Source organism: Rhineura floridana, chromosome 2, assembly GCF_030035675.1.
Source record: "Rhineura floridana isolate rRhiFlo1 chromosome 2, rRhiFlo1.hap2, whole genome shotgun sequence".
In the NCBI taxonomy this organism is placed as follows: Eukaryota; Metazoa; Chordata; class Lepidosauria; order Squamata; family Rhineuridae; genus Rhineura; species Rhineura floridana.
This window is the reverse complement of record NC_084481.1, coordinates 91,399,852-91,424,210: the sequence shown is the minus strand read 5'-3', so window position 1 is coordinate 91,424,210 and position 24,359 is coordinate 91,399,852. Positions and strand designations below refer to the sequence as shown.

The 24,359-nt window shown below is 42.1% G+C and overlaps 2 protein-coding genes across 3 annotated transcripts in view; one reads left to right on the top strand and one right to left on the bottom strand.

Moving 5' to 3' along the window:
* The window catches only part of LOC133376678 (probable hydrolase PNKD), a 55,142-nt gene that overhangs the window by 3,024 nt on the left and 27,759 nt on the right, over positions 1 to 24,359 (top strand). The window lies entirely within an intron of this gene.
* CATIP (ciliogenesis associated TTC17 interacting protein) overlaps positions 1 to 24,359 on the bottom strand; it is an 85,125-nt gene that overhangs the window by 54,945 nt on the left and 5,821 nt on the right. The window contains exon 2 of one of the 2 annotated variants that reach the window (XM_061609274.1): positions 11,532 to 11,573. The exons of the other annotated variant lie outside the window; for it this stretch is intronic. Coding sequence (XP_061465258.1) covers positions 11,532 to 11,573 — 42 coding nt within the window. The remainder of the gene's footprint in view (positions 1 to 11,531; positions 11,574 to 24,359) is intronic. 2 annotated transcript variants of the gene reach the window in all.

Sequence of the window (24,359 nt, the reverse complement as noted above, 5' to 3'; positions counted from 1 at the left end):
TGGACTTGTGACTTGGCAAGTAAGCTTCAGACAGGCCTGGCCCTTATCAGGTTCCCTCCTCGTTGGCCTGGCAGATTTACAACCAGTCTGCCGGCTAAGGACTTCCCTTCCCTGCTAACGACCCAGGAATTTCCAACCCCCACTGCTGACTCAGTGCAGAGCTGACAAAGGGGAAAGCCCAGTGGCAGAAGGAAAGGCTCTTGCTTGGTTGCTTCAGGAAAAGATGCATGTATTGTGAAAAGCAGGAGGAGGAAAAGGCTTTCAACGTGCACCATGTGGGAGATAACTGTAATTCCTTTTTTCTTCTAATAGGTCTTCAAGTATTACACTGCTTAGACATGCCAGTTTGAAGTGGTATATAAATAATAATAAAGACTCCCCTCCTCAATTTTTTAATGCATGGATGGGGAACTTGGTATCCTCCCAGATACTGTTGGACTCCAGCTCCCATCAGCCCCAGCAAGCATGGCCAGTGGTCAAGGATGATGAGAGGTGTAGTCCAACGATACCTGCAGGACCACATGTTCTCCATCCCTGATGCAGTGGATACTAAAAGGCTCTTGTATTGAGAGATGATGGGAGGCAGGCAGCAGAGAACTATGCAAGGTCCTTTAAGAGATCTGACACATTGTCTACACTGACTGGCTATTCTGCATTTCAGACAGAGGTCTTTTCTTGACCTACTCAGGTGTCAGGGTTTGAACCTGGAACTTCTTGCATGTAAAGCATGTGATCTGCCACTGAGTTACAGCCCCTTCCCCCTTAGATACTTCCCCATCCTTTGTGGCTTCTATATCCAAATTTGGCACCATCACAAAAGAAATGTTTTTGCTAAAAACATTATGTTTGAGGAGTTGGGGGTTGGAGATGTATGACTTGGTAATAACTGGGAACAGAGCTAAGCATTGGCGCATGGAATAAAAAGTCATTATGAAGATGGAGAATGGCATTTGCCGAATGAGGATGGCAGAATGTCTCTGGAAATAAGATTTAATCCCAAGCAAGGATCTTTTCTGTGCTGCTTGTTTTCTTCCACTGATGCAAGTAAATATAAAATCTTTTGAGAACCAGAAAAAAAACAATTAAGGGGCGGTTGAATTGTGCTGTGGTGACACATGCATCCCTTGAATAGGGAGTCTTGCAGAATGAATGCATCCAACTTTTTGTTGTTGCATCAGAAGGGACTCTGAAGCTAGCTGGTGAAATATTCCTGTGAAGGTTCTGTTAAAATCTTGGATATTATAAATATCTCATAACAAGGTGCTCTTAAGTACCATTTTTATGCAACAAACAGGCACCTTGAAAAAAATCCTCAGCCATCTAGAAATGCGATGCTTTGCCAGGGTTCTCAGAAGTATCCAGTCACTCCATCCTCCCCCCCCCAGATTTGTACTTCCACAAACCTTGAGGTTCCACCAAGCCTGCTGGTACCTCTCTCTTGTGTGGGTGGTACAGTTTTGGCCACATAAGCAATAATACTTGCAGCCTGAACATCATAAATAGAAGGAATAATGTGTATATCACTTTTCCTTTACGCTCTGACTCCACTTCATGGTATTTTAGTGATGTTTATGGTGATGGTATAAGGCAGGGCAATATTGTTAATCCTCATGATACAAGTTTGGGGGTGAGCAAAGAGTGAATGGATTGTCTTAACATTCTTTCAAGCACAAACATTTTGGGGAGATGGGGGAATTTTACTACTCACAGCCAAATCTCAGTGTATCTTGGGGTAGTAAAATGTCCCAAACTAAACTCTCATTTGTAGTGCCAGCTGAAAGGCATGTAAATCTGCTTCCTTGGATTCATTTTTGTTTGAAAAACCTCATGGGACATTTATTTTAAAAAATCCCAATACTTTCTATGAGCTGGGACAACAAATAGCCCAAACACAGGAACCCGTTGGGATTTTTTTGGATTTTTGTTTTTGTCCCAGACTCTTCTTGATTTTCAGAACGAAAAGTCCATGTGGTTACTGAAATCTGCTTCCCTGGATTACTTTTAGTTTGATTTTTTTTTACCCCAACCTGTTACACTAGCAGAGACAAAAAATAAAAACATAAAGTACCCTAAATATTATCATTTATTATTATATCATTTGTTTCTGTTACACCATCAAATATACATGGCACTGTATATAAAATAAAACAATGAAAAGTCCCTGCCAAAAAGGTGTACAATCTAAATATCTGATTTATTTGGGATTTGGAAGAATATTTTTTGCCCTTAGTACTTCTTGAGTACAGGAAAAAAATCACTTATAAATGGCAAGTGGGTGAAGTTTGGTGACAATGTTTACTGTGGTGCAGGTGACAATAACCTAGAAGGACTATGCTGTTGACTTATATGTAAGTTTTGCAATGAAAAGTGCATACGAAGAAGGATTTTACTCCGAATCTTTGGAAGGATGTATGGGCTCAAGCCATATATCATAGAGAAAAATTAAAAATGTTACATAGTTATGACCATTTCTTTAGATTTAACTCAAAGTTTTAATTAAAGCAATGCTTATATCCTTCTTGTTTTGATGTAATTTTGCACAACTCAATGAACTTCTCAAACACAATGCTTTCATTTTCAGCAGCTTCTTGGATGTCTGGTAGTTCCGGTTTTTCACTTTATTCTTATTAGTTTATTCACATGATCAGCATGACCTTTCAGAATATAACACTCTGTTCAATTATGAAAAAGAGCACTGAACTATATAGTGGTTGTGTTTTGGAAGTAGCCAGAGATTAATTCCTACTTGGCTCATTCCAGAAAACGTAGCACCAAGGTCAGGTCAGAATTCCCCCCCCCTGCCTCAGCTAGACAAATACATCACTGCATCTAACAAGTTGATTAAGGAATTCTCTGTTCCTGTAAAGAAATGCCAGTTGGGAAAAACTAGGTCTTGTGGCTTAATGAAAAGAGTTTTCTGCTCTAAAATGAGTGTGTGTGTGCTTGTGTGACCCTAGGGGAGTACATACAATCCTTCCCTGTTCAGAGAACATGGTTAGAGGGGTGGGAATCACAGGGCAACTGAATGCTAGGCCATAAGGCTCCACAAACCACATCCTGTCTTCTTTAGTACTGGGGAAGCAAGGAGCCTGCATTCCTGCCACTGTAAAATATGCCTGTTTACTCATGTACCTGCCCATCAGCTATCATAATCAGATGTCCTACTCCGGATATCTTTTCCTTTGGAGGCGACTAGAGGGAGAGGACTTCTTTTTATGTAGTTGTGACCCAATTTGTAGAACTTCTTCCAAAAGTAGATCTGCTTGCCACCTTTGTTCACATTATTTAAGAACCAGCTGAGGTCTATCCTTTTTGCTGAGCTAAAGCTGTATTCGTTGAGGTTCGTTTTTGGTTTTTTTATCTCAAGTTGGTCAGTCTGGTAATGAGTCACTGCTGCCTTTATTTGATCTTTTTGTATACTGACACACTTTCACATTTTACCTACCGTTTGATTTATTTTTAAGTATACTGTCCTTTTTATTAGGTTATATTAAACTGCCATGAAAGCCAACTATGCCACTAAAGGTGGTATAAAAATTAGTCCCCACCCTAATAAATATTGGACTTGGTGGCCATTTACACAAGAGTGTTCCTGACTTCCCGTAGCAATTGATAGTGGTCAAATGATGGGCAGTCATTTGATTGGTGGTTCAATGCTGCTTCATTTAAATATAAGTATCCTGCAGGGTGGGAAAGCATGGAAGCGCTATAGGCACCTTGTATTACTTGAGCAGGCTCAAGTAGAAGATAATGTTATACTCTCTACCAATGAGTGAGAAGTCGTAGGAGTGACACTCCTTCTTAAGTGAGCTGGAGGAGAAAAGTTGTCAGAGGCTTTTATTATCAAGAAGCATTAGCTTTTCCTGGATAAAAGTTTCGTCAAAGTCTTGGGAACCAATTGCATTTGTGCTGCTGCCTTTTTAATTTTATTTTGTTTTCCTAGAAGGTGAGCATTCCTGCAGTGCTGTTTATCCCGGAGTGGAGAATAGACCGGTACCTGTATATTCTCTGCTGAATGTTGTGGAAGATGGTGGGTGAGGTATTTTAGATTGGGGAAATCAGCAGTTGGGGAAGGGAGGGGAGGGACACCCAGTCATTTCCATCCCCACCCAGTCATTTCCAGCCCCACTCCCCAAATCCAATTTGGATATGGTAGCCAGATTCAAAAGAGGACAGGGCTCCTGTTCCTTTGTGTGTAGCAGAGGAAATTTCAGCAAGTTGCAGCTTTTTCACCTGCTGAATTTCTTCTATGCAATTATTAAAAGTGCAGAAGCTGCGTCCTTTTTAAAAAAAATCTGGCCACCCCAAATTTGGGGAGTCCTATGGCTGCTTTTAGGTTATATTTAACACATCTGGAGATCCAGCTGCAGATTGCTTATGTCTTTGTCTGTTTTGGTCCTGACTTGCTCTGGCAAGCTATCTCTTCTTGTAGCTAATAAGATTCTGGATTTTGCAAGCTTGTGCTTTATAATTGTGTGCTTTTGTAATCCAAACCTCTAATGCTCTGGCTTGCAAATATTCTGTTGTCTGCAGCTAACATACATGGAGGTCCACTGCTTGTTGAAAATGCTTCTAATGATGAAGCCCTGACTACTTTCATGTAAAGCAGCCTTTCATGTAGAATAAACTCCTAGTTTTATGCAGTACCCAAAGCTGCTTTCCCTCCATGGGATTCCACGTGTGCATTTATTTACAAGGCTAAATCACATGTTAGCTTCAGCCACCATGAGGAGGCAGTTAGGCATTTTGGATGCATAGAGTTTGCAGCCCGATCTGAAATCTGCTTCCAAACGTTAGCTCCAGAAAGTTCCTTCCAGCTTCTGTCTACTAAACATATTTGGGATGTCACTTGTAGTTTTCCAGCTTTTTTTAACGCAAACCTTTAGATCTTAATTGCTATGGTGGAAAGTTTAAAAATCTATGAATGACGTCTCATGAAACAAACATACAAAAAGCCCAGAGTAGCTTCTAGAGCATTTCCAGACTGTTGCTATTTTCAAGTGTGATTCAGTCTCTTCTCTGGAAATCCAGGTTGTATAAATATAGTTGATTAGGAGGTTTTGTGGAACAAACCCAGTTCCCCAAAAGATCAGACTTTTTGTGATAAGGAAAATGATGAGAAAATGCATTGAAAAGTGTAGGATAGCGCTTGCTTTGACACAACATCATCTAACCCTCCTGCCAACATATCAAGATGAATACTCAATAAACAGGCCATCCAGAAGCACTCCTAGTGGAAAAATCAGAAACTGAGAAACTGAAATTGATAGATTCGCCCATCCCTCAGTCACTTCGAATACAAAACACAGGTCAGGGGTGAGGAACCTTTTACGCTCCAGATGTTGCTGAACTACAACTCCCAGCCAGCATGGCCAATAGCTAAAGATAATGGGAGTTGTAGTTCAGCAACATCCAGAGGGCCAAATGTTTACTACACCTGACCCAGGTCTTTGTTCTTTGTGGCACATGAATTCTTGGAAATAGGGCTTAGCGCTGGGATGTATGGAGTAAGAATAGTTTTTTAGCATATACACAGTGGTTTTCTTTCTCACTATTGTATCTGGTGTGACATGGTAGTGGTTAGAATGATGGACTTAAGCCAGAGTGGGGAACCAAAGTCAAATGCTTGCTCATGAAGCTGACTTTTGGCCACTCACCACTACTTAGGTTGCAGTCCTTGCACAGTGTTAATTTTAAACTGGGGTGGCTAACCTGTGATCCTCCAGATGTTGTTGGATTATAACTCCTATTCATAGCCATTGGCCATGCTGGCTGGGCTGATGAGAGCTGGAATCCAAAACATCTGAAGGGTACCAAGTTTCCTGTTTTCAAAATAGAAAGGCTAGGAAAGACCATGCTCCCTGCCATCTTCAGTGTCCACAACCAGCAACTCCTTAGAGGAAGAGCAGGATTGGGGGGGGGAAGTTAGATACTTAAAATATTAATGTGCTCCCCTATAACCAAGTTCACAGGGTAGCTTGCAGCAAAAAATAAAAACAAATTGAAATACATACAGTAAAACACATGAACAGTAACAATATAAAAGCAGCATAAAAATAATGGCAAAGATAAAACAAACTTGAGCTGAAACAGATAAAAGGGTCTTTAACTGGCAAAGTAGGTGACAGAAGAGCCTCTCTATAGTTCAGGTACTACCACTTACAAGGCCTTTTCTCCAGCAATAAAGAAACAACACTTGCAACACCGCTTGCTCTGGAAATTACACACTGGTGAGACCTCATGCCACTAGCCATCTTTTCCCCCAAAAAAATATGCCCTAGAAAACACATTTCTGTGTGTCTTGTTGCCATGATAGGCAATTAACAGAGTTAGTTTGGTGGCAGGCTGCTGGAATCCTGTTTAAAGCTTTTAAAAGCTCAACATGGAGGGACTTTGTGCCTTCTGACTCATTTTGCTCTAAAGTCAACAAGGAGTGGGGGGGGGATTGACCCTTTTGATCCTTATCTGTGTTTTTGGTCTTTGGAGGTGCAATACAAAGACCTTAGCTGGTATGTGTGCACGTGTGCCTGGGGAATTGCGGGGTGGAAAGACGCATTCTCCGAGCCTGCTCGAAACGTTTCCAGAGAGTGGTGTTTTGAGCAGTACTTGTACACTACAGTAAGGCTACAGATGGACTTGCTTGAGCCCATTCACAGGCCTGATTGTTCCAAGCTGCAGTGTTGGCTGATCAGGATGCTGACCGAGTAGCTGTAGCCTGCTTAATTGCTGTCAGATGCCACTTCATTGCAAAGAACAGGCTCCTTGAGGGTGCCTAACACTGACAGTTTTGGGGTACTGCATTCTTAATATGTTTTGTTTGGGTAAGCACTTCAGAGTTTAACAGTGGGGAGATTGTGATCCCTCCAGAAGGGGACTTTTTAATTCTATAAAAGACAGTACAGGGCTTTGCTTTAGGGTTTGTCCCACCCACCTGCTTAACCTGCCCTTCCATCCGCATGTAATCGGTACCGTCTAAATATTGCTGCTTCTACCACATTTGGGACAAGCCTTTCCAAGAAATGTACATTTTTAGAAATGGAATCTTTGCTTTGAGAGTCCGGGATGCTGATTCAGATACTGGGTGAGAGTGAAGCAAGATTCTTCAGAAATTGGAAAAGAAGCATTTTTGACAGCATTCGTTTTAATGCTTCATAATAACTATAGCAATGTTGTCAACCTGTTTTTTAACCAAGAGTTTTGTGTCTTTGACACGCATATAACAGTTTATATTTAACATTTAATAGCTTGTAATGACAGTCACCTTGTGAGGTGGACTGTGAGTTGGTTAGAAATATAGACATCATCTGATGCGTTGTTGAGGGTAATGTCCATCTGTCCCTAAATGACACCATTGGTGTCAGGTAGTAATTTAAAATAGAGGCAAGGTGATGATAGTTGCACAGACATTCCTATTTCAGTTTTCCCTTGTTGTAGGGCATAAAGTGCTAAGATGTTGGGGTCCCCAAATTTTTGATGCTAGATTTTAAATACTTTCTTGACCCTGTAGAGGGCCTGATACCTTAAAACATTTGATGCTAGGTTTTGGATTCAAACTATTCTTCCCAGCCCTGCTTATTATGTTGCAGATGCTGTGCAAGAGATTATATGCAGAAAGCAGGGCTGTGGAGTCAGTACGCCAGACCTCCGACTCTGACTCCTCTATTCTTCTACTGTCCGACTCCTTCATAAATGGCAAATGTATATTAACTAGTAATAACAAATTTACTGTAGTAAAATGGTAGCACAAGGCATTTCATCACCACCACGTGAATCCAGAGCTTGGAAAAGTTACTTTTTTGAACTACAACTCCCATCAGCCCCAGGGATTGGGCTCGTGGGAGTTGTAGTTCAAAAAAGTAACTTTTCCAAGCTCTGGATTCACGTGGTGGTGATGAAATGCCTTGTGCTACCATTTTACTACAGTAAATTTGTTATTACTAGTTAATATACATTTGCCATTTATGAAGGAGTCGGAATCGGAGTCAGAGTCTGTACATTTCTACCAACTCTGACTCCACCCAAAATTGCTCATGACTCCGACTCCACTGCCCTGGCAGAAAGTGTTCATTTAAAAAATGAATCCTCTCCAGAGAAAGCTAAGTACGGTAAACTCCATTGAAATTAGTGAGTCCTAAGCACACCCATTTTCTTTTTTATGTATTTATTTAATCTTATTTAATAGATTTAGGGTACTTCCAGATTATCACTATTTTTAAGTGGGATTCAGTCACATACTGGCAAATTCACATTGTGCAATTATAGCTGATTGGGAGGTGTTGGGCAATAAATACACTTTCCTAGAAGATTGGACTTTTCGTGATAAGGAAGGTTACAGAAAAATGCACTGGAATGTGTGGGATAAAACTTACTTTGATGCAACATCATCCCTCCCCACAAACATATCAGGATGAATGCTGAAGAAACAGATAATTTTGAAGTCCCTTATGCCCCCAGCTTTCAGGACAAAAACACTCCCAAGGAGGGCTTACAAGAGTTACAGTGCATCCATCCAGATGGAGGTTTATTGTGGAATTTGTGATGCTCATGCATGCATTTTTTTTTGCACTGTCCACATGATGTAAATGCCAGCCTGTACTCTTTTAAACATTTAATCCAGATTTCCTCTTGCCACAGAAGATTCATTAAGTAAAAATTATCCCACCTTCTAGGATGCACATCTTAATGTGGTGATGAGGTTTGAGAGTGTTGAAGAAACTACAGCAATGCTCTCAGGAGTCTAGACCAAGAGGTTAGACTCCTAACAGGGGCACCCAAGGTGGAATGGTCAAAGCTGAAACACCAGACTACGATGCATCCAAACTCAGAGGAAGGCAATGGTAAATCACCTCTGAATATCTCTTACCACGAAAACCCTATGAACAAAGTATCCAAAATGCAACACGAGATAGTGCTGGAAGATGAGACCCCCAGGTCAGAAGGCACTCACCGAGCTACTGGGGAAGAACAAAGGACAAATACAAGTAGCGCTGTGACTAATGACACAGCTGGGTCAAAGCCGAAAGGAAGCCCAGAGGCTGATGCGCACAGATGCGAAAGAGTCCAGAGTTATACGATGCACACAATAGGAACATGGAATGTGAAAAGCATGAATCAGGGAAAGTTAGAAATTGTCAAGCAAGAAATGGAACGCATCAACATTACAATACTTGGCGTGAGCGAACTAAAATGGACGGGAATGGGACATTTTCAATCTGGCAACTACAAAATATTTTATGCAGGAAATGAGAAATTAAGAAGAAATGGGGTTTCTTTAATAGTGAGAAGCGATGTAGCAAGAGCAATTAGGAGCTACAGTGCAAGGTCTGAGCGAGTGATATCAATGAGATTAAACGGGGAACCTATCAACATAACCGTCATCCAAGTCTACGCTCCAACGTCAAACACAGAAGAAGAAGAAATTGAGAGATTTTACGCAGAAGTACAGGAAGAAATTGATCACACACCAAAACAAGATGTGCTGAAAATCATGGGGGATTGGAATGCAAAAGTAGGGAACAGAGAAGAATTAGGAATTGTGGGGAAATGGGGCCTAGGAGACAGAAGTGAAGCAGGAGAAAGACTTATTGAATTCTGTGAAGCCAATAACTTTTCTTGCAAACACATTTTTTGAGCAACCGAAAAGACTACTGTACACATGGACATCATCAAATGGTTAAAATAGGAATCAAATTGATTATATAATTGGTAGCAGAAGGTGGAGAAGTTCCATACTTCATGCAAAAACAAGACCAGGAGCAGACTGCGGTACAGGTCATGAACTGGTTGTATCGAAAATCAGAGTAAAGCTAAAGAAGACCCACAAAGCAATCATAATGCCAAAATACAATTTAAATAACATCCCAGAAGCATATAAAGATCAAATAAGGAACACGTTTGAGGCTTTAAACTTAGTTGACAGAGAACCAGAAGAACTATGGAATGAAGTCAGAGACGTTATCAGGGAAGAATGCAAAAAGACAATACCTCTAGTTAAAAAGAGAGAAAGACCTCAATGGATGACTGAAGAAACTTCAAACGGTTACAGAGAGAAAGAAAGCAAAAGCAAAAGGAGATAGAAACACCGTCACAACCCTAAATGCAGCTATACAATGACTAGTACGTAGGGACAACGAGAACTATTACAATAGTTATTGTATAGAAATAGAAGAGGACAACAAAAAGGGTAGAACAGCCCTGTTCCAAAAGATTAGAGAAATGAAAGGGAAATTTAAACCAAGAATAGCGATGTTGAATAATCAACAGGGGAACCCACTGACTGCCCGAGATGAAATAAAAGGAAGATGGAAGCAATATACTGAAGAACTCTGTAAAAGAGATGCCAGGATGACACATTCATTCATGGAGGAACCGTATGATGACGAACCAGAAATTTTAGAATACGAGGTGGAAGCTGCTCTTAAAATTCTTGGAAGAAACAAATTGCCAGGAATAGATGGCATACCAGTGGAGTTGCTACAGGCTACTGAGACTGAATCTGTCCAAAAATTGACAATAATCTGTCTAGAAATATGGAAAACTAAACAATGGCCCACAGACTGGAAGCGTTCCATATAAATCCCAATTCCAAAGAAAGGGGATCCCACGGAACGCAGTAATTATCGAACTATTGCCTTAATATCCCATGCAAGTAAAGTAATGCTTAAAATTCTACAACAAAGGCTCTTAGCATATATGAGCGAGAAATGCCAGATGTCCAAGCTGGATTTAGAAAGGGAAGGGGTATCAGAGATCATATCGCAAACATATGTTGGATAATGGAACGGACCAAGGAATTTCAGAAGAAAATCACTCTGCACTTTATAGATTACAGCAAAGCTTTTGACTGTGTAGATCATGAAAAACTATGGAACGCTTTAAAAGAGATAGGGGTGCCACAGCATCTGATTGTCCTGATGCACAACCTATACTCTGCACAAGAGGCTACTGTAAGGACAGAATATGGAGAAACCGATTGGTTCCCCATCGGAAAGGGTGTGAGACAGGGGTGTATTTTATCACCCTATTTGTTTAATCTATACACAGAACATACCATATGGGAAGCAGGATTGGACCAAGATGAAGGAAGTGTGAAAATTGGAGGGAGAAATATCAATAATTTAAGATATGCAGACGATATCATACTACTAGCAGAAACCAGTAATGATTTGAAACGGATGCTGATGAAAGTTAAAGAGGAAAGCACAAAAGCAGGACTACAGCTGAACACCAAAAAGACTAAAGTAATGACAACAGAAGATTTATGTAACTTTACAGTTGACAATGAGGACATTGAACTTGTCAAGGATTATACCTTGGCACAGTCATTAACCAAAATGGAGACAATAGTCAAGAAATCAGAAAAAGGCTAGGACTGGGGAGGGCAGCTATGGGAGAACTAGAAAAGGTCCTCAAATGCAAAGATGTATCACTGAATAAAGTCAGGATCATTCAGACCATGGTATTTCTGATCTCTATGTATGGATGTGAAAGTTGGACAGTGAAAAAAGCAGATAAAAGAAAAATCAACTCACTTGAGATGTGGTGTTGGAGGAGAGCTTTGCGCATACCATGGACTGCGAAAAAGACAAATGATTGGGTGTTAGAACAAATTAAACCAGAATTATCACTATAAGCTAAAATGAAACTGAGGTTATCATACTTTGGACACATAATGAGAAGACATGATTCATTAGAAAAAAGAATAATGCTGGGAAAAACAGAAGAGAGTAGAAAAAGAGGAAGGCCAAACGAGGTGGATTTATTCCATAATGGAGGCCACAGACCTGAACTTACAAGATCTGAACAGGGTGGTTCATGACAGATGCTCTTGGAGGTCGCTGATTCATAGGGTCGCTATAAGTTGTAATCGACTTGCTGGTGTGCAAGTGTGGTAGGATATTTTTGGGGGTGGGCAGTTTGTTGTGTGTGTGGTAGTGATTTGTCACATCCATACTTTGGTTTGCTCCTCACCTCAGTACAATCTAGCTGTTCTATTTCTGGCAGCCTAAATTATGCAAGTGTGCCAATTTTCACCAGTTGGTGTGGAACCTGAAGGCATGTTGGAATTTTGAAGAACCTAGCCTGGAGGAGCTATTCTCTCAAGATCTCAATACATTTAGAGAAATATCGTGGAGGCTGCAGTTGCAATACATATGCCAGGGCTTAACAAAATAATTAATACAGAAGTCTTGGGGGGGCACCATTATGGAGCTGTAGTGACTGCTGTCTAGTGGAATTGGTAAGGCAGTGAGGCCATTAATAGGTGGAGCCAGAGCCAACTAAGGTCACATTCACGCCATACATTTATTCCACTTTAAACATTCATGGCTTCCCTCAAGGAACCTTGGGAAGTGTAGTTTGTGAAGTGTGCTGAGAGTTGTTAGGAGACTCCTATTATCCTCAAAGAGGTTCAGTTACCAGAGTGGTTTAAATGTCAGTCAGAACTCTGAATGTGTAGCTCTATGAGGAAATTGTAACCCCATCCAGAATGAGTTACAAACCTCCATCCAGATCAGCAGTCATACTGACCAACAGTACAGTACCTCCATCTTGTCTGGTTTAACTTTTACATATTGTACTCTTAATCTCTATAAAGAGCCTAATGGTGCTTCTTATGCATCTGTTATTTCCTAGAAATCTGATACTCTCTTAGTAGACCCAGAAGGCCACATAAGTTGACCCCTTGCCCACCAATACTGAAGATGAGAACTGGAAGCTATGCCCATAGCTATCAAAACAACTCAAGGTACAATGTTAGTGTGGAATTAGCTCCCTTGCCACATTCTACATTTAGTCTGGGAAGAGTTCTTCCTTGTTCAGCTTGCGTTCTGTGGTGCTGGGTTAGTGGAGAAAAGTCCTATGTTGGTAAGGCCTTGGTAGAATTGGCATGCTGATCAGTTGACTGTTTGAATATTATTTATTTACTCTATCAGTTGACTTCCTGTTTTAGCACTGCTCTGATTTCCACACAAAAATGAATTGCATAGTGGCAAGGCACAGGCATGGAAGATGTGGGGAAGGGGCCATAGCTCAGTGGTAGAGCATCTGCTTTGCATGTAGAAAGCCCCAGGTTCAATCCCTGGCATTTCCAGGTAGGGCAAGGAGATACTCTCGGCCTGAAACTCTGAAGAGCTGCAGCCAGTCGGTGTAGACAGTACTGAGCTAGATAAACGTATGGTCTGACTCTGTAAGGCAGATCCCTGTGTTGCTTCAGGTTTGGAAAATGAGTGAATTCAGATGGGCCTGGATCACAAGTTCCACTTGAAGCTGCAGTAGTTGGCACAAATTATTAGGTAGACCAGCCAGTTGTTAAACCAGTGGTTCTCAAACTTTTTTGGTTCGCGGCGCACTCTAAAACATATAAAAATTTTCTGGCGCACTTCATGTACAAAATTAAAAATATATTAATATATTTTAAACTATGAATAAAAATAAATCTCTATACAAATGGGTTTCTACTCATTTTTAAAATATGCTTTCATAATATTCACAGCACACCTAGTCACCTCTTGCGGCGCACCGTTTGAGAATCACTGTGTTAAACTGTTGGTTTCTGCTTGCCTGGTAAAGGCTGTTAGTTATTCTTTCCTCTTTCCTTTTGCTGAAAAGATTTCTGTTCTGGTAGATGACACACATTTGAATTATCTTGGCTGAAGAATTACTGTTTTTTTCCCCCTCTCTATCTTTAACCTCTGTTTTATTTGCAGGCATAATCTGTTTTGTGTTACCCCTTGATTGCACTAGCAGTGCATGATTTGTGTTTTCCTCCATCAGGCGTAGCTTAGGAGTTGGTGTTTGAAGGTACTTTCTTACATTTGTCATCAGTGCCCTGCTTTTCCACTTCTTTGGGTCAACCTGAGTTCTAAGAGGAACAACATAAAATCACATCTCTCCCACTTTTCCCACATCATATATAATTTTATCAACCTCTATTCTGTCTCTTGGTCATCTTTTTTTCTCCTTCTAAACTAAAAAGCTCAGGGTGCTCCAAGCACTTGATAAAGGTTATTATTTTCGGTAACTTTTTCAGCTCTCTGATACCTTTTTTGACATATGGTGACAAGAGCTGTCCATATATGACTACGTCCTAGATTTAATAATAAATAAATGAATGGGTTAGGGATGGAATGATCTGCCAATTTCTGTTCTCTCAGTTTTCTAATCTTAAATTCATTTCCCCACATTCCTGCAGCAATTTGCAATTTTTTTATTAAAAAAAATTCTCATGGAAATTCTTCAGCATTTTAGTGCGGATTTCTCCTAATAAGTTTTTGTATGCAGTTTTTACTAATGTACACATTTTTGCCAGCAATTTCTCCTAATATAATGCATTTTTGTATTTTGTTTTTACCAATATATTCCTTTTGTGCACACTTTACCCTAATATACGCATTTCCGTACACTTCGCTTGATTGGAGAACTGCATTGCAAAATTCAGGTAAATGCAAATTTCAAAGGACGGCTGTGTTTCAGTACTCATATTTTTTGGAAATTGCAAATTTGATTAATCTGTCTTTCAGTGTGAACTGAATCAAATTTCTCCCCAATCCCTAGTAAAGGCACTCTGATACTAGCAATGTTATTTTTAATCTGTTTCCTAGTAATCCCTGACATGGAATTTGTCTTTTTTCCATTGCTGCTGCACACTGAATTTATTTGGTCTCAAGATCTTTTCTGGATAGTTACAGCTGGCTTGGATCCCATCAGTATATAGATGAAGCTGGCATCTTGTTATTTTTTGCCCCAGTGTGCATCATTGTACACTTGGTTATATTGAACTTCATTTCCTTATTTTGAACCTCATTTTCCATTTTGTTGCCTATCCACAGAGATTGGAGAAATTGTTTTGGAGCTCTTCAATAACCCTGTTTAGGTGTTTAATATCTGTGGGTGCCAGACATCCAAACTGGACTACAGTGTCTGCCTGGGTTTTCACTATCCTGAATCCATTTGTGCCATATGAACATTTGTCTAACTTACAGTTTACCAGATCACTTATGAATAAATTAAATTGCACAGGTCCCAGTACAGATCCTTTGAGAATCGCATTGCTAACTTCCTTGCATGGTGACATGTCTGTCTATTTCTGCCATCTGCCTCCTGTTTTTAAATTATATTGGCTACGCCTGTCCTAGCATATGGTCTGAGGACATATTATGCAGCTAGCTTGCTGTGAAGCTAACCCAATTTAGATTTGTACCTGGATGCAAGGCCACCTTGGAACCCTTATATATGTTGCTTTGAGTTCCATGATGAAAGAAAGGCAGGGGTTATTTATTACTTTTATCATCATCAACCATGAAGTACATGGGTCATGTAAACAGGGTGTGCCTCTCCATGTGCTTAGTCCACATGCTCAGACTCTGTAACTGAAATATATCTCAACAGTAGCAGCAAGGAGAAGATATGGTAACACATGGTAATTGTATCAATAGTGGCATCTAGATTAGCACAGATATGAGTGATTTGTCTGCAAAGTGCTTAACAGATATGGGCTGCTGAAGGATCAATACAGTTGTCATTGTGGTCTGCATGAAGGAGATTTTTTTCATCACTTGAAATGGCTCTGCTGATTGGCTCTTGTGTCTTTGCGACATAGTGGTAGCAAAAAGGTGTCCTTTTTTCTGCTTACATAACTGCTACATTGTAGTTCTATACCAGCCTTTCTCAACCAGTGTGCCTCCAGATGTTGTTGGACCACAACTCCCATCAGCCTCAGCCAGCATTGCCAATGGTCAGGAAGATGGGAGTTGTGGTCCAACAACATCTGGAGGCACACTGGCTGGGAAAGGCTGCTCTATACAATGGTGGCTGGTGCACATTGGGACTGGTAAGGTGGAAGGCCAACAGTAGGTGGAGCCAGAGGCAATGACAGGCAGAACCAACTACAGTAATTACAGTTTTTTCCCCATCCTCCTCCCTGCTGGGAGAGCTACAAGGGTAGCTCTGATACTTCAGGAGAAGGAAGCTGACAGCCAGAGCCACCCCTTGGATTGATTGTAAGTCAGAAGGCAGGTAGGTGGCGGCTGGTTGAAGGCAAACTGAGGTTGGTGGGGCAGTGCCATAATGGACCAGCCTCTCCTGGCTCTATAATGAGCTTTAGACCATGCTCAGTGTTGTTCATAATGGGAATTCTTCCACTGGTGTTCTAGTTGCTTTGTGGCCATAATACTAAAAGAGTGATTAACTTGATAAGCAATGGTAAAATTACTAAGATCTTGATGCTCCTTTTTTTGATGCTGCCAACACCACCTTCAACTGTTTGACCCTTCAGACTGCTCAGTGTCATGAAGGGGTTTAACTTTGGACAAATGTTCAGAACATGGATTTATTTGATACTGTTACATGCTCTCCACTTCCTTGAGCAGTGCGGGGACAGCAGTGGCAAGTGTCCTGTGCAATCCTGTATGTATGTTTACTTGGAAGCAAGGCCTACTGAGTCGAGTGGGGCTTGTTCCCAAGTAAGTTTGTATGGGACTGCTGCCTTAGTTTCCTTTGGATAAAATAGCACTGGAGGCACATGGTGCCTTTGTAAAACAGCACAGACTCTTGCAAATATACACAAGCAGAACACATGGGCACTTCTACAAGGCATCAGAGCTTTCCACATCAGATCTCTGGGGTGAGAGGCCCTTCACCTTTACCCAGCCTGCAACTCTTTCTTTCTTTACATTTTAAAACGCTGTCAAACTTCCTTTCTCACACAGAATTGCCCAAGCACTTGTCTTGGACTCAATCCCCACAGATGAGTTTCCTGTTTAAGGAACCATCCATAGCCATTAAAGCAGGAATGGGAAACTTGTAGCCCTCCAGATCTGATCCAATTACCATCATCCTTGGCCATTGACGGTGCTGGCTGGGGGCTGATGGGAGTCCAACATTACCTGGAAGGTTGTATATTCCCCACCCCTGCGTGTGTGTGTGTAACATTATTTTGTCGAATTGTGGACACTAATCAGGCAAAACCGTAGTGATACACCCATTTAAATTAATTGAGACAAGGCAAGCTCATAAGAGCAACTCCCTCTCAGAAAGAGTGTCTTGGTCCCCAGACTAGTCCAGACACCTTGTAACTCTACTAGAAAAGTGGGTGAATGGGCAAGTAAACAAAACAATTAAGTAGATCGAAGATGGGTGGTGGTGGTGGATAAATGCCAGGATTGTACTGCCTTTCTACGTAAGTAGCAAAATGTTCTTCTCATTGGGACATAATCCTTCTCGTAAATCAGCCACTGCTGGCTTTAAAGAAAAAAATCTCTTAAGATGAGGAAACTCCGAGGAATGATGGAGCATTTGAAAAAGGAACAAAGCTGCAGCTGTTTTAACCCAGTCACCGCTGTTCCCAAAGATAGAGGGATTGTAAGTAAATCCATATCAATTTGAGTTGCCTGGAAAGGTTGAACCTGCATATTTTATTTGTTACATAAAGCTGTTCTGACAACTGATTGAAATCAAACACAGACCGCTATTCTTAATGATGAAGTGTGCTTTTGCAGTACATTTATTTGCAATGTGAGGTGCTAGTGTGGTGATAGAGTGGCTGAGTTGTGAAGCCTCTGCCATAGATTTACTAGGTGGCTTTAAGCAAGCCACTGTTTCTTAGCCTCTGCTTCCCTCATGTGCAATATGGGGATAATATACTGGTCTATAGGATAGATAAAAAAAACTACTGAGATAATGTGCCTGCATTCACACACCACAATAAGCCAGTGTTTCATGCTAATGCACACTTCTGGATTGTTCCCACTTTATTCTTCCCCTGTTGCAAGTTGGAGAAAGGAAGCCACAATTACGCTTGGGTTCCTGGGATGTTGGAGGCCACAGTCATGGTTTGTTGCTCCCTAAACAAGCCAAGATGTGTAAGTAAACAACAAACCATGATATAAGGTGTGTGTTTAAGCCAATGTGATGTAATGGTTGGCATAGCCTTTCCCAACTTTTGGGTCCCCAGATGTTGCTGAACTAGAACTCCTATCAGCCCCAGCCATCATGGCCAAGGGTGAGAAATGATGGGAATTGTAGTCCAGCAACATCTGGGGACCCAAAAGTTAGGATGTTGGACTAGGACCTGGGAGACCAGGGTTCGAATCCCTACTCAGTCATGAAGCTCCCTGGGTAATATAGGAGACGGCTTGAGTGCAGATGGAGGCGGACTCCTGATGGATGCAACTATGCTCTGGTAAGTGCCTATACCAAGTTGTATTTTGGAGCAGTGCAGGCAGCAAAAAAACAATATTTTGTTGCCACTATTAAATCTTCTATCTGCCGTCCGGCGGAGCTTTTTCAAATTGTCAGAGGGCTATTACATTCTAGCCCTAGGGACATGATAGAATCATCCAAAGCACGCTGTAACGAATTTGCTAGGCACTTCCAGGATAAAGTCTCTTGCATCCATCAGGACTTGGACTCCAATGTTTTAGCAGTTGAATCAAATGAGGTATCCGGAGCACAGCCTGGTCTTGATTTTTTGGATGAGTTTCAATTGGTGCAGCTTGAGGACGTTGACAAGGTGCTTGGATGGGTGCGAGCAACTACTTCTATGTTGGATCCTTGCCCCTCTTGGCTAATAAAAGCCAGTAGGGATAGCACCGCCAGTTGGGCCAGGGAAGTGATTAATGCCTCACTGCGTGAGGGAGTGGTCCCTGGCTGCCTGAAGGGGGCAGTAGTGAAATCACTTTTGAAGAAATCTTCCCTGGACCCAGAAAACCTTAACAATTACAGGCCAGTAGGAAACGTTCCATTCTTGGGCAAGGTCCTCGAAAGAGTGGTTGCAGACCAGCTCCAGGCACTCTTGGATGAGACCGATTATCTGGATCCATTTCAATCGGGTTTCAGGCCCGGTTTTGGCACGGAGACGGCTTGGTCGCCCTGTACGATGACCTTTGTCGGGAGAAAGACAGGGGGAGTGTAACTCTGTTGGTTCTCCTTGACCTCTCAGCGGCTTTCGATACCATCGACCATGGTATTCTTCTGGGGAGACTTGCGGATTTGGGAGTTGGAGGTACTGCTTGGCAGTGGTTCTGCTCCTACCTGGCGGGTCGTCTCCAGAAGGTAGTGCTTGGGGAGCATCGCTCGGCACCCTGGGCTCTCCAATATGGAGTTCCGCAGGGGTCAGTTGTGTCCCCCATGCTCTTTAACATCTATATGAAGCCGCTGGGTGCCGCCATCAGGAGTTTTGGAGTGCGTTGCCACCAGTATGCTGATGACACGCAGCTCTACTTCTCCTTTTCATCTTGTTCAGGTGAGGCTATCAAGGTGCTGAACCGATGCCTGGCTGCGATAATGGACTGAATGAGAGCGAATAAATTGAAGCTCAATCCAGACAAGACTGAGACGCAGTTAATAGGTGGTTCTTCTGACCAGATAGTGGATGTTCAACCTGTTCTGGATGGGGTTGCACTCCCCCTGAAGGAGCAGGTTCGTAGCTTGGGAGTTCTTTTAGAACCATCCCTGTCACTGGAGGCCCAGGTAGCCTCGGTGGCACGGAGTGCTTTCTACCAACTTCGGCTGGTGGCCCAGCTACGCCCCTATCTGGACAGGGAAAACCTTGCTTCAGTTGTTCATGCTCTGGTAACCTCTAAATTAGACTACTGCAATGCTCTGTACGTGGGACTGCCCTTGAAGACGGTTCGGAAACTACAGCTCGTGCAGAATGTAGCGGCCAGACTGATAACTGGGACCAGGTGGTCCGAACATATAATACCGATTCTGGCCCGCTTGCACTGGTTGCCTATATGTTTCCGGGCTCAATTCAAGGTGCTGGTTTTAACCTATAAAGCCTTGCACGGCATGGGGCCACAATACCTGATGGAACGTCTCTCCCGATACGAACCTACCCGTACACTCCACTCAACATCGAAGGCCCTCCTCCGGGCCCCTGAACTATGGAATATTCTTCCTGATGAGGTACGTCTGGCACCAACATTACTATCTTTTCGGCGCCAGGTAAAAACCTTCCTCTTCTCCCAGGCGTTTTAGTTTTTAGCTTTTTAGCATTTTAGTATTTTAGTATTTCAGCTTTTAATATTTAATATGCATTTGTATGTGTATACATATGCTTTAATTTTTGATATCATTAATGTATGTTTAAATTGCTTGATATGTGGTTTTAATTGTATATTAGATGTTTTACTTGTTGTGAACCGCCCAGAGAGCTTTGGCTATGGGGCGGTATATAAATTGAATTAATAAAATAAATAAATAAATAAACCTTGGGCCAGGTGCTGCCTCTCAGCCTAACCTAATTCACAGGGTTGTTGTAAGGATCAAATGGGGAGGGGAGGACCATGTACACCACCTTGAGCTCCTTGGAGGAAAGGTGGGATATAAATGTAATAAATAAGTAAGGTTGGTTTGTGATCCTGGCTAGTTAGGAAGAAACAAACCAGGACTCCAGGGTTGGATATAACAGGAAGCCAAATACAGTTGCAGTTTCCTTATTTTTTCACCTGGTTGCGCTTGGGGAGGAGTGAAGTGGGAGCGATCAAGCAGCATGCACAACAAAGATAAGCCAGAAACCCTCACCTACTGTGGCCTGTTGAATGTGGTACATACATGAAGACCTTTGAATATGGGAAAGTGCTAGCTTAGCTCACTTTAAAAATTATGTATGTGTTTATTCTTTCTCCTATATTTATAGCTTGCCTTTCTTCCATCATGGAACCCAAGTTGATGTACCAGTGGTTCCCAGAGGGTTAGCCATCCAGGCATTGACAAGACCCAGCCCATCTTAGCTTCAGCAAGGTGGTGGCCTCATGTGTCTTCAGACACCATACAAATTCATGAATGATAGGTCTGTTAATGCCTGTTAGCTATGATAGTCAAGTGGACACTCCCAAATCTGAGACAGTATAATTTTGAATGCTGAGGACAAAGAGGAGGATTACTACTAGGGCTGTACAAAGACCTCCCGAACCACCTTGTGGCTCCAATTTTTTTTGGGGGGGGGAGACGTCAGGACTACCTACCCTGGGTCAACCCGAGGACCATCCACCCGAAGCCACTCCCAAATAAGTTAGGAGGCAGGGATAATGTTTAATTAGGGTAACCCTCCAATTAAACATATGGCTGGGAGGGGGACAAGGGAAGGAGATGTTGCATCTGAGGATATGCAGGGAATGCTTATCAAAGTTGCAGATGATATAAAAATGGGAGGGATAGCTAATACCTTGGAAGATAGCAACAAAGTTCAAAGGGATCTTGATAGGCTGGAGCATTGGGCTGAAAAAACCCTGAAATTCAACAGGGATAAGTGCAGAGTTCTACACCTAGGAACAAGAAACCAAATGCACAGTTGTAAAATGGAGGATACTGGGCTCAGCAATATTTCATGCAAGGAGGATCTTGGGATTGTTGTTGATCATAAGCTGAATATGAGCCAACAGTGTACGTGACTATAAAAAAGGCAAATGCTATTTTAGGCTGCATTAACAGAAGGATAGTTTCCAAATCATGTGAAGTATTGGTTCCCCTCTATTCGGCACTGGTTAGGCCTCATCTTGAGTGCTGCATCCATTTCTGGACACCACACTTTAAGAAGGATGCAGAGAAACTGGAACAGGTTCAGAGGAGGGCAGCATGGATGATCAGGAGACTGGAAACAAAGCCCTATGAGGAGAGACTGAAAGAACTGGGCATGTTTAGCCTTGAGAAAAGAAGATTTGAGGGGAGATGTGATAGCACTCTTCAAGTACTTGAAAGGTTGTCACACACAGGAGGGCCAGGATCTCTTCTCGATAGTCCCAGAGTGCAGGATATGGAATCATGGGCTCAAGTCACAGGAAGCCAGATTTCAACTGAACATCAGGAAAAACATCCTAACTGTACAACAGTACAACGGTACAACAATGGAACTAATTACCTAGAGAGATAGTGGGCTCTCCAACACCGGAGGCATTCAAGAGGCAGCTTTAATTTGCATTCCTGCATTGAGCAGGGCGTTGGACTTGATGGCCTTATAGGCCTCTTCTAACTCTTGTTGGCAAAGAAAGAGTGCCTGAATGTATTTTTCCACAGCAGAGTTACAAGGCCAAGAAGCACAGAGTCCATGCAGATCTCAAGGACAAGTATCCAAGGCAACCAGCTGGCCTTATCTATAAGACTTAGCAGATCTGGCCAGTCGGTGTGGGGGTTGAGGAGTTTGTACAGAGAGAGAGCTTGTGATATATTCTATTCTCAGTAAAGTGACTCTTAAAACTTATTACTTGTCTGGCTCATTGCTTCAACTGGAATCTAGCCTGTCACTATACTGTTCTGCATCCTGGGCATCTGCTTGCGCCAGATACAACATCCAACAACTCTGTGATTCTATGATCTCCTCACCTTTTAGCCAAGAGTGAGGTCAATTCTGCACATGATTGCTACGTCACCTCAGCCAAGGGAGTGATCCTGCACAATGCTGGTTTGCAATGGCTTTTCAGCAGGAAAGCCCCTTGCAACTCCCTGCACCCCTCATGATTGCTCCCTTAGCTCAACTGCTGATGAGCAGAGGGAGCAATTCTGTGGGGTGGCACTCAGGCAGGAAGGACAGCCGTGGCTGTCTGAACCTGACTCTGCTGAGGCCCCAAAAGGTCCAAATGGGCCTCATTTGGTTCTGGCCTTGGCAAAATCCAGTGCACTACTGTCCTGCCTTGTCCGTGTGCTTTTTGGAGACGTCTGGCTGCACCTTGCTGGGACTAGGAAGATGGCCTCTTATTCAGCAGGGCAATTCTTCCTTCCTTATCTGCATGCTAAGGATTAGTAGTATTTCTCAGAACATTTAGAATTGGATAAACTGGTGGGTTCATGCTTGCTGAGTAAGTATGATCAGGGAAGGGCTATGGCTCAGTGGTGGAGCATATGCATTGCATTCAGAAATCCCAGTGTTAGTCCTTGACATCTCCAGACAGGGCTGGGAAAGATTCCATTAGAAATCCTAGAGAGCACCTTGTCTGTCAGTGCAGACTAGCCTTCCCCAGCCTGGTGCCCTCCAGATATTTTGGAATACAACTCCAATTTCCCCTGATTATGATGGCAGTTGTCATCCAAAACATCTGAATGGTGCCTTGTTGAGGCCACCAACAATGCTAAGCTAGATGGACCAATGGTCTGACACAGAATAAAGCAGCTTTTTATGTTTCTGTGACTTTGCCCTAAGGACCTATGTTTTTTATTTTGCAGTCATCTAACCCTTGCTGATTTCTTATATTTCTGCTGTTGGCAAAGTTAGTTTGAAGAGCTAGATGAAGGTGGGGACCTTCTTTCCACCCCTGCTGGGCCAAATTTGATAGTGAGGACCGCCTACCTGTCAGTCATCTGGCATTGCTATGACACCAGTTGATGCTCTGCTTTGAAGCCCCGACTGTGAGGACTTCAAAATGCAGTGTGGGGCTGTTTGAAAACCTTTTTGCAAACAGCCTACGCTGGTTGTTTTAAAGTTCCAAAAACCAGAGGTTCAAAGAGCAAAGTGGGGTTGCTTGCAAAAGGGCTTCAAAACGGACTTCCGGGAAGGGTGACTTAGCCTGTGCCTGCTTTTGAGACGGGCTCCTGCCTCAAAAGAAGCTTATTCAGATATATCAGTCAGATTTTTTTTTTTTTTGACTGATTAAACTTCTCCCGGGTAGGGAGAAACGAAGAGATTAACCTCAAAGCCTATTTTTGTTGGGACGACCAGATCTCATTAATTTATGGGACGAGGTCCAGCCGACGAAGGTGGGACGGATTTTCAACAACAAGCTCTATCTGATAAAGCGAACGTTCATCTTATCTTCTAAGAGAGAACGCACTAACAGGCAAGCACCCTTCTTTCTATATTTTTCTTTTACTTGACTTAAATTGTTGCTGTTTAAAAGAGATTTGCCAGATTGATCGGTTTTTGACATCTCACTGGGGAGCCATAACTTCTCTCTGCTACTCACTAATTAATAGCTTATCTCTGTTTTTGTTGCAAAAAGCTGTCCTGGATTTGCATTCTAAAGATATACACAGAAGAGGGATTTCTATTCCAGATTTTTATTTTGAAGAATATTATATTGTCTGAGACTACTCTCTTTTTGGTCTATTTTATTTTGACGAATCTGTTTCCTGACGACCGCCATTAATTGTTTCGATCCTGGGAACTGCATTTTGTTTACTTAAGCATGGAGAGATAAGGCTGTCTGCTCTGTTTATACTGTGATGTCACCAAGTTTGGAGTATTAACCCAATTGTTGCTGAAATAAGAAGTGGTTTTCCTATATTTTTCTTTTAAAATGGCAATTAAGAAAGTGGCTGAGAAGCTGGAAATAACTATGTTTCAGAAAATAATGGATGAGATTGAGATAACGAAACAAAACCTGCGACAGGGTTGTAAGGAGCTGAAAGTTGAATTGAGTAAAATGAAG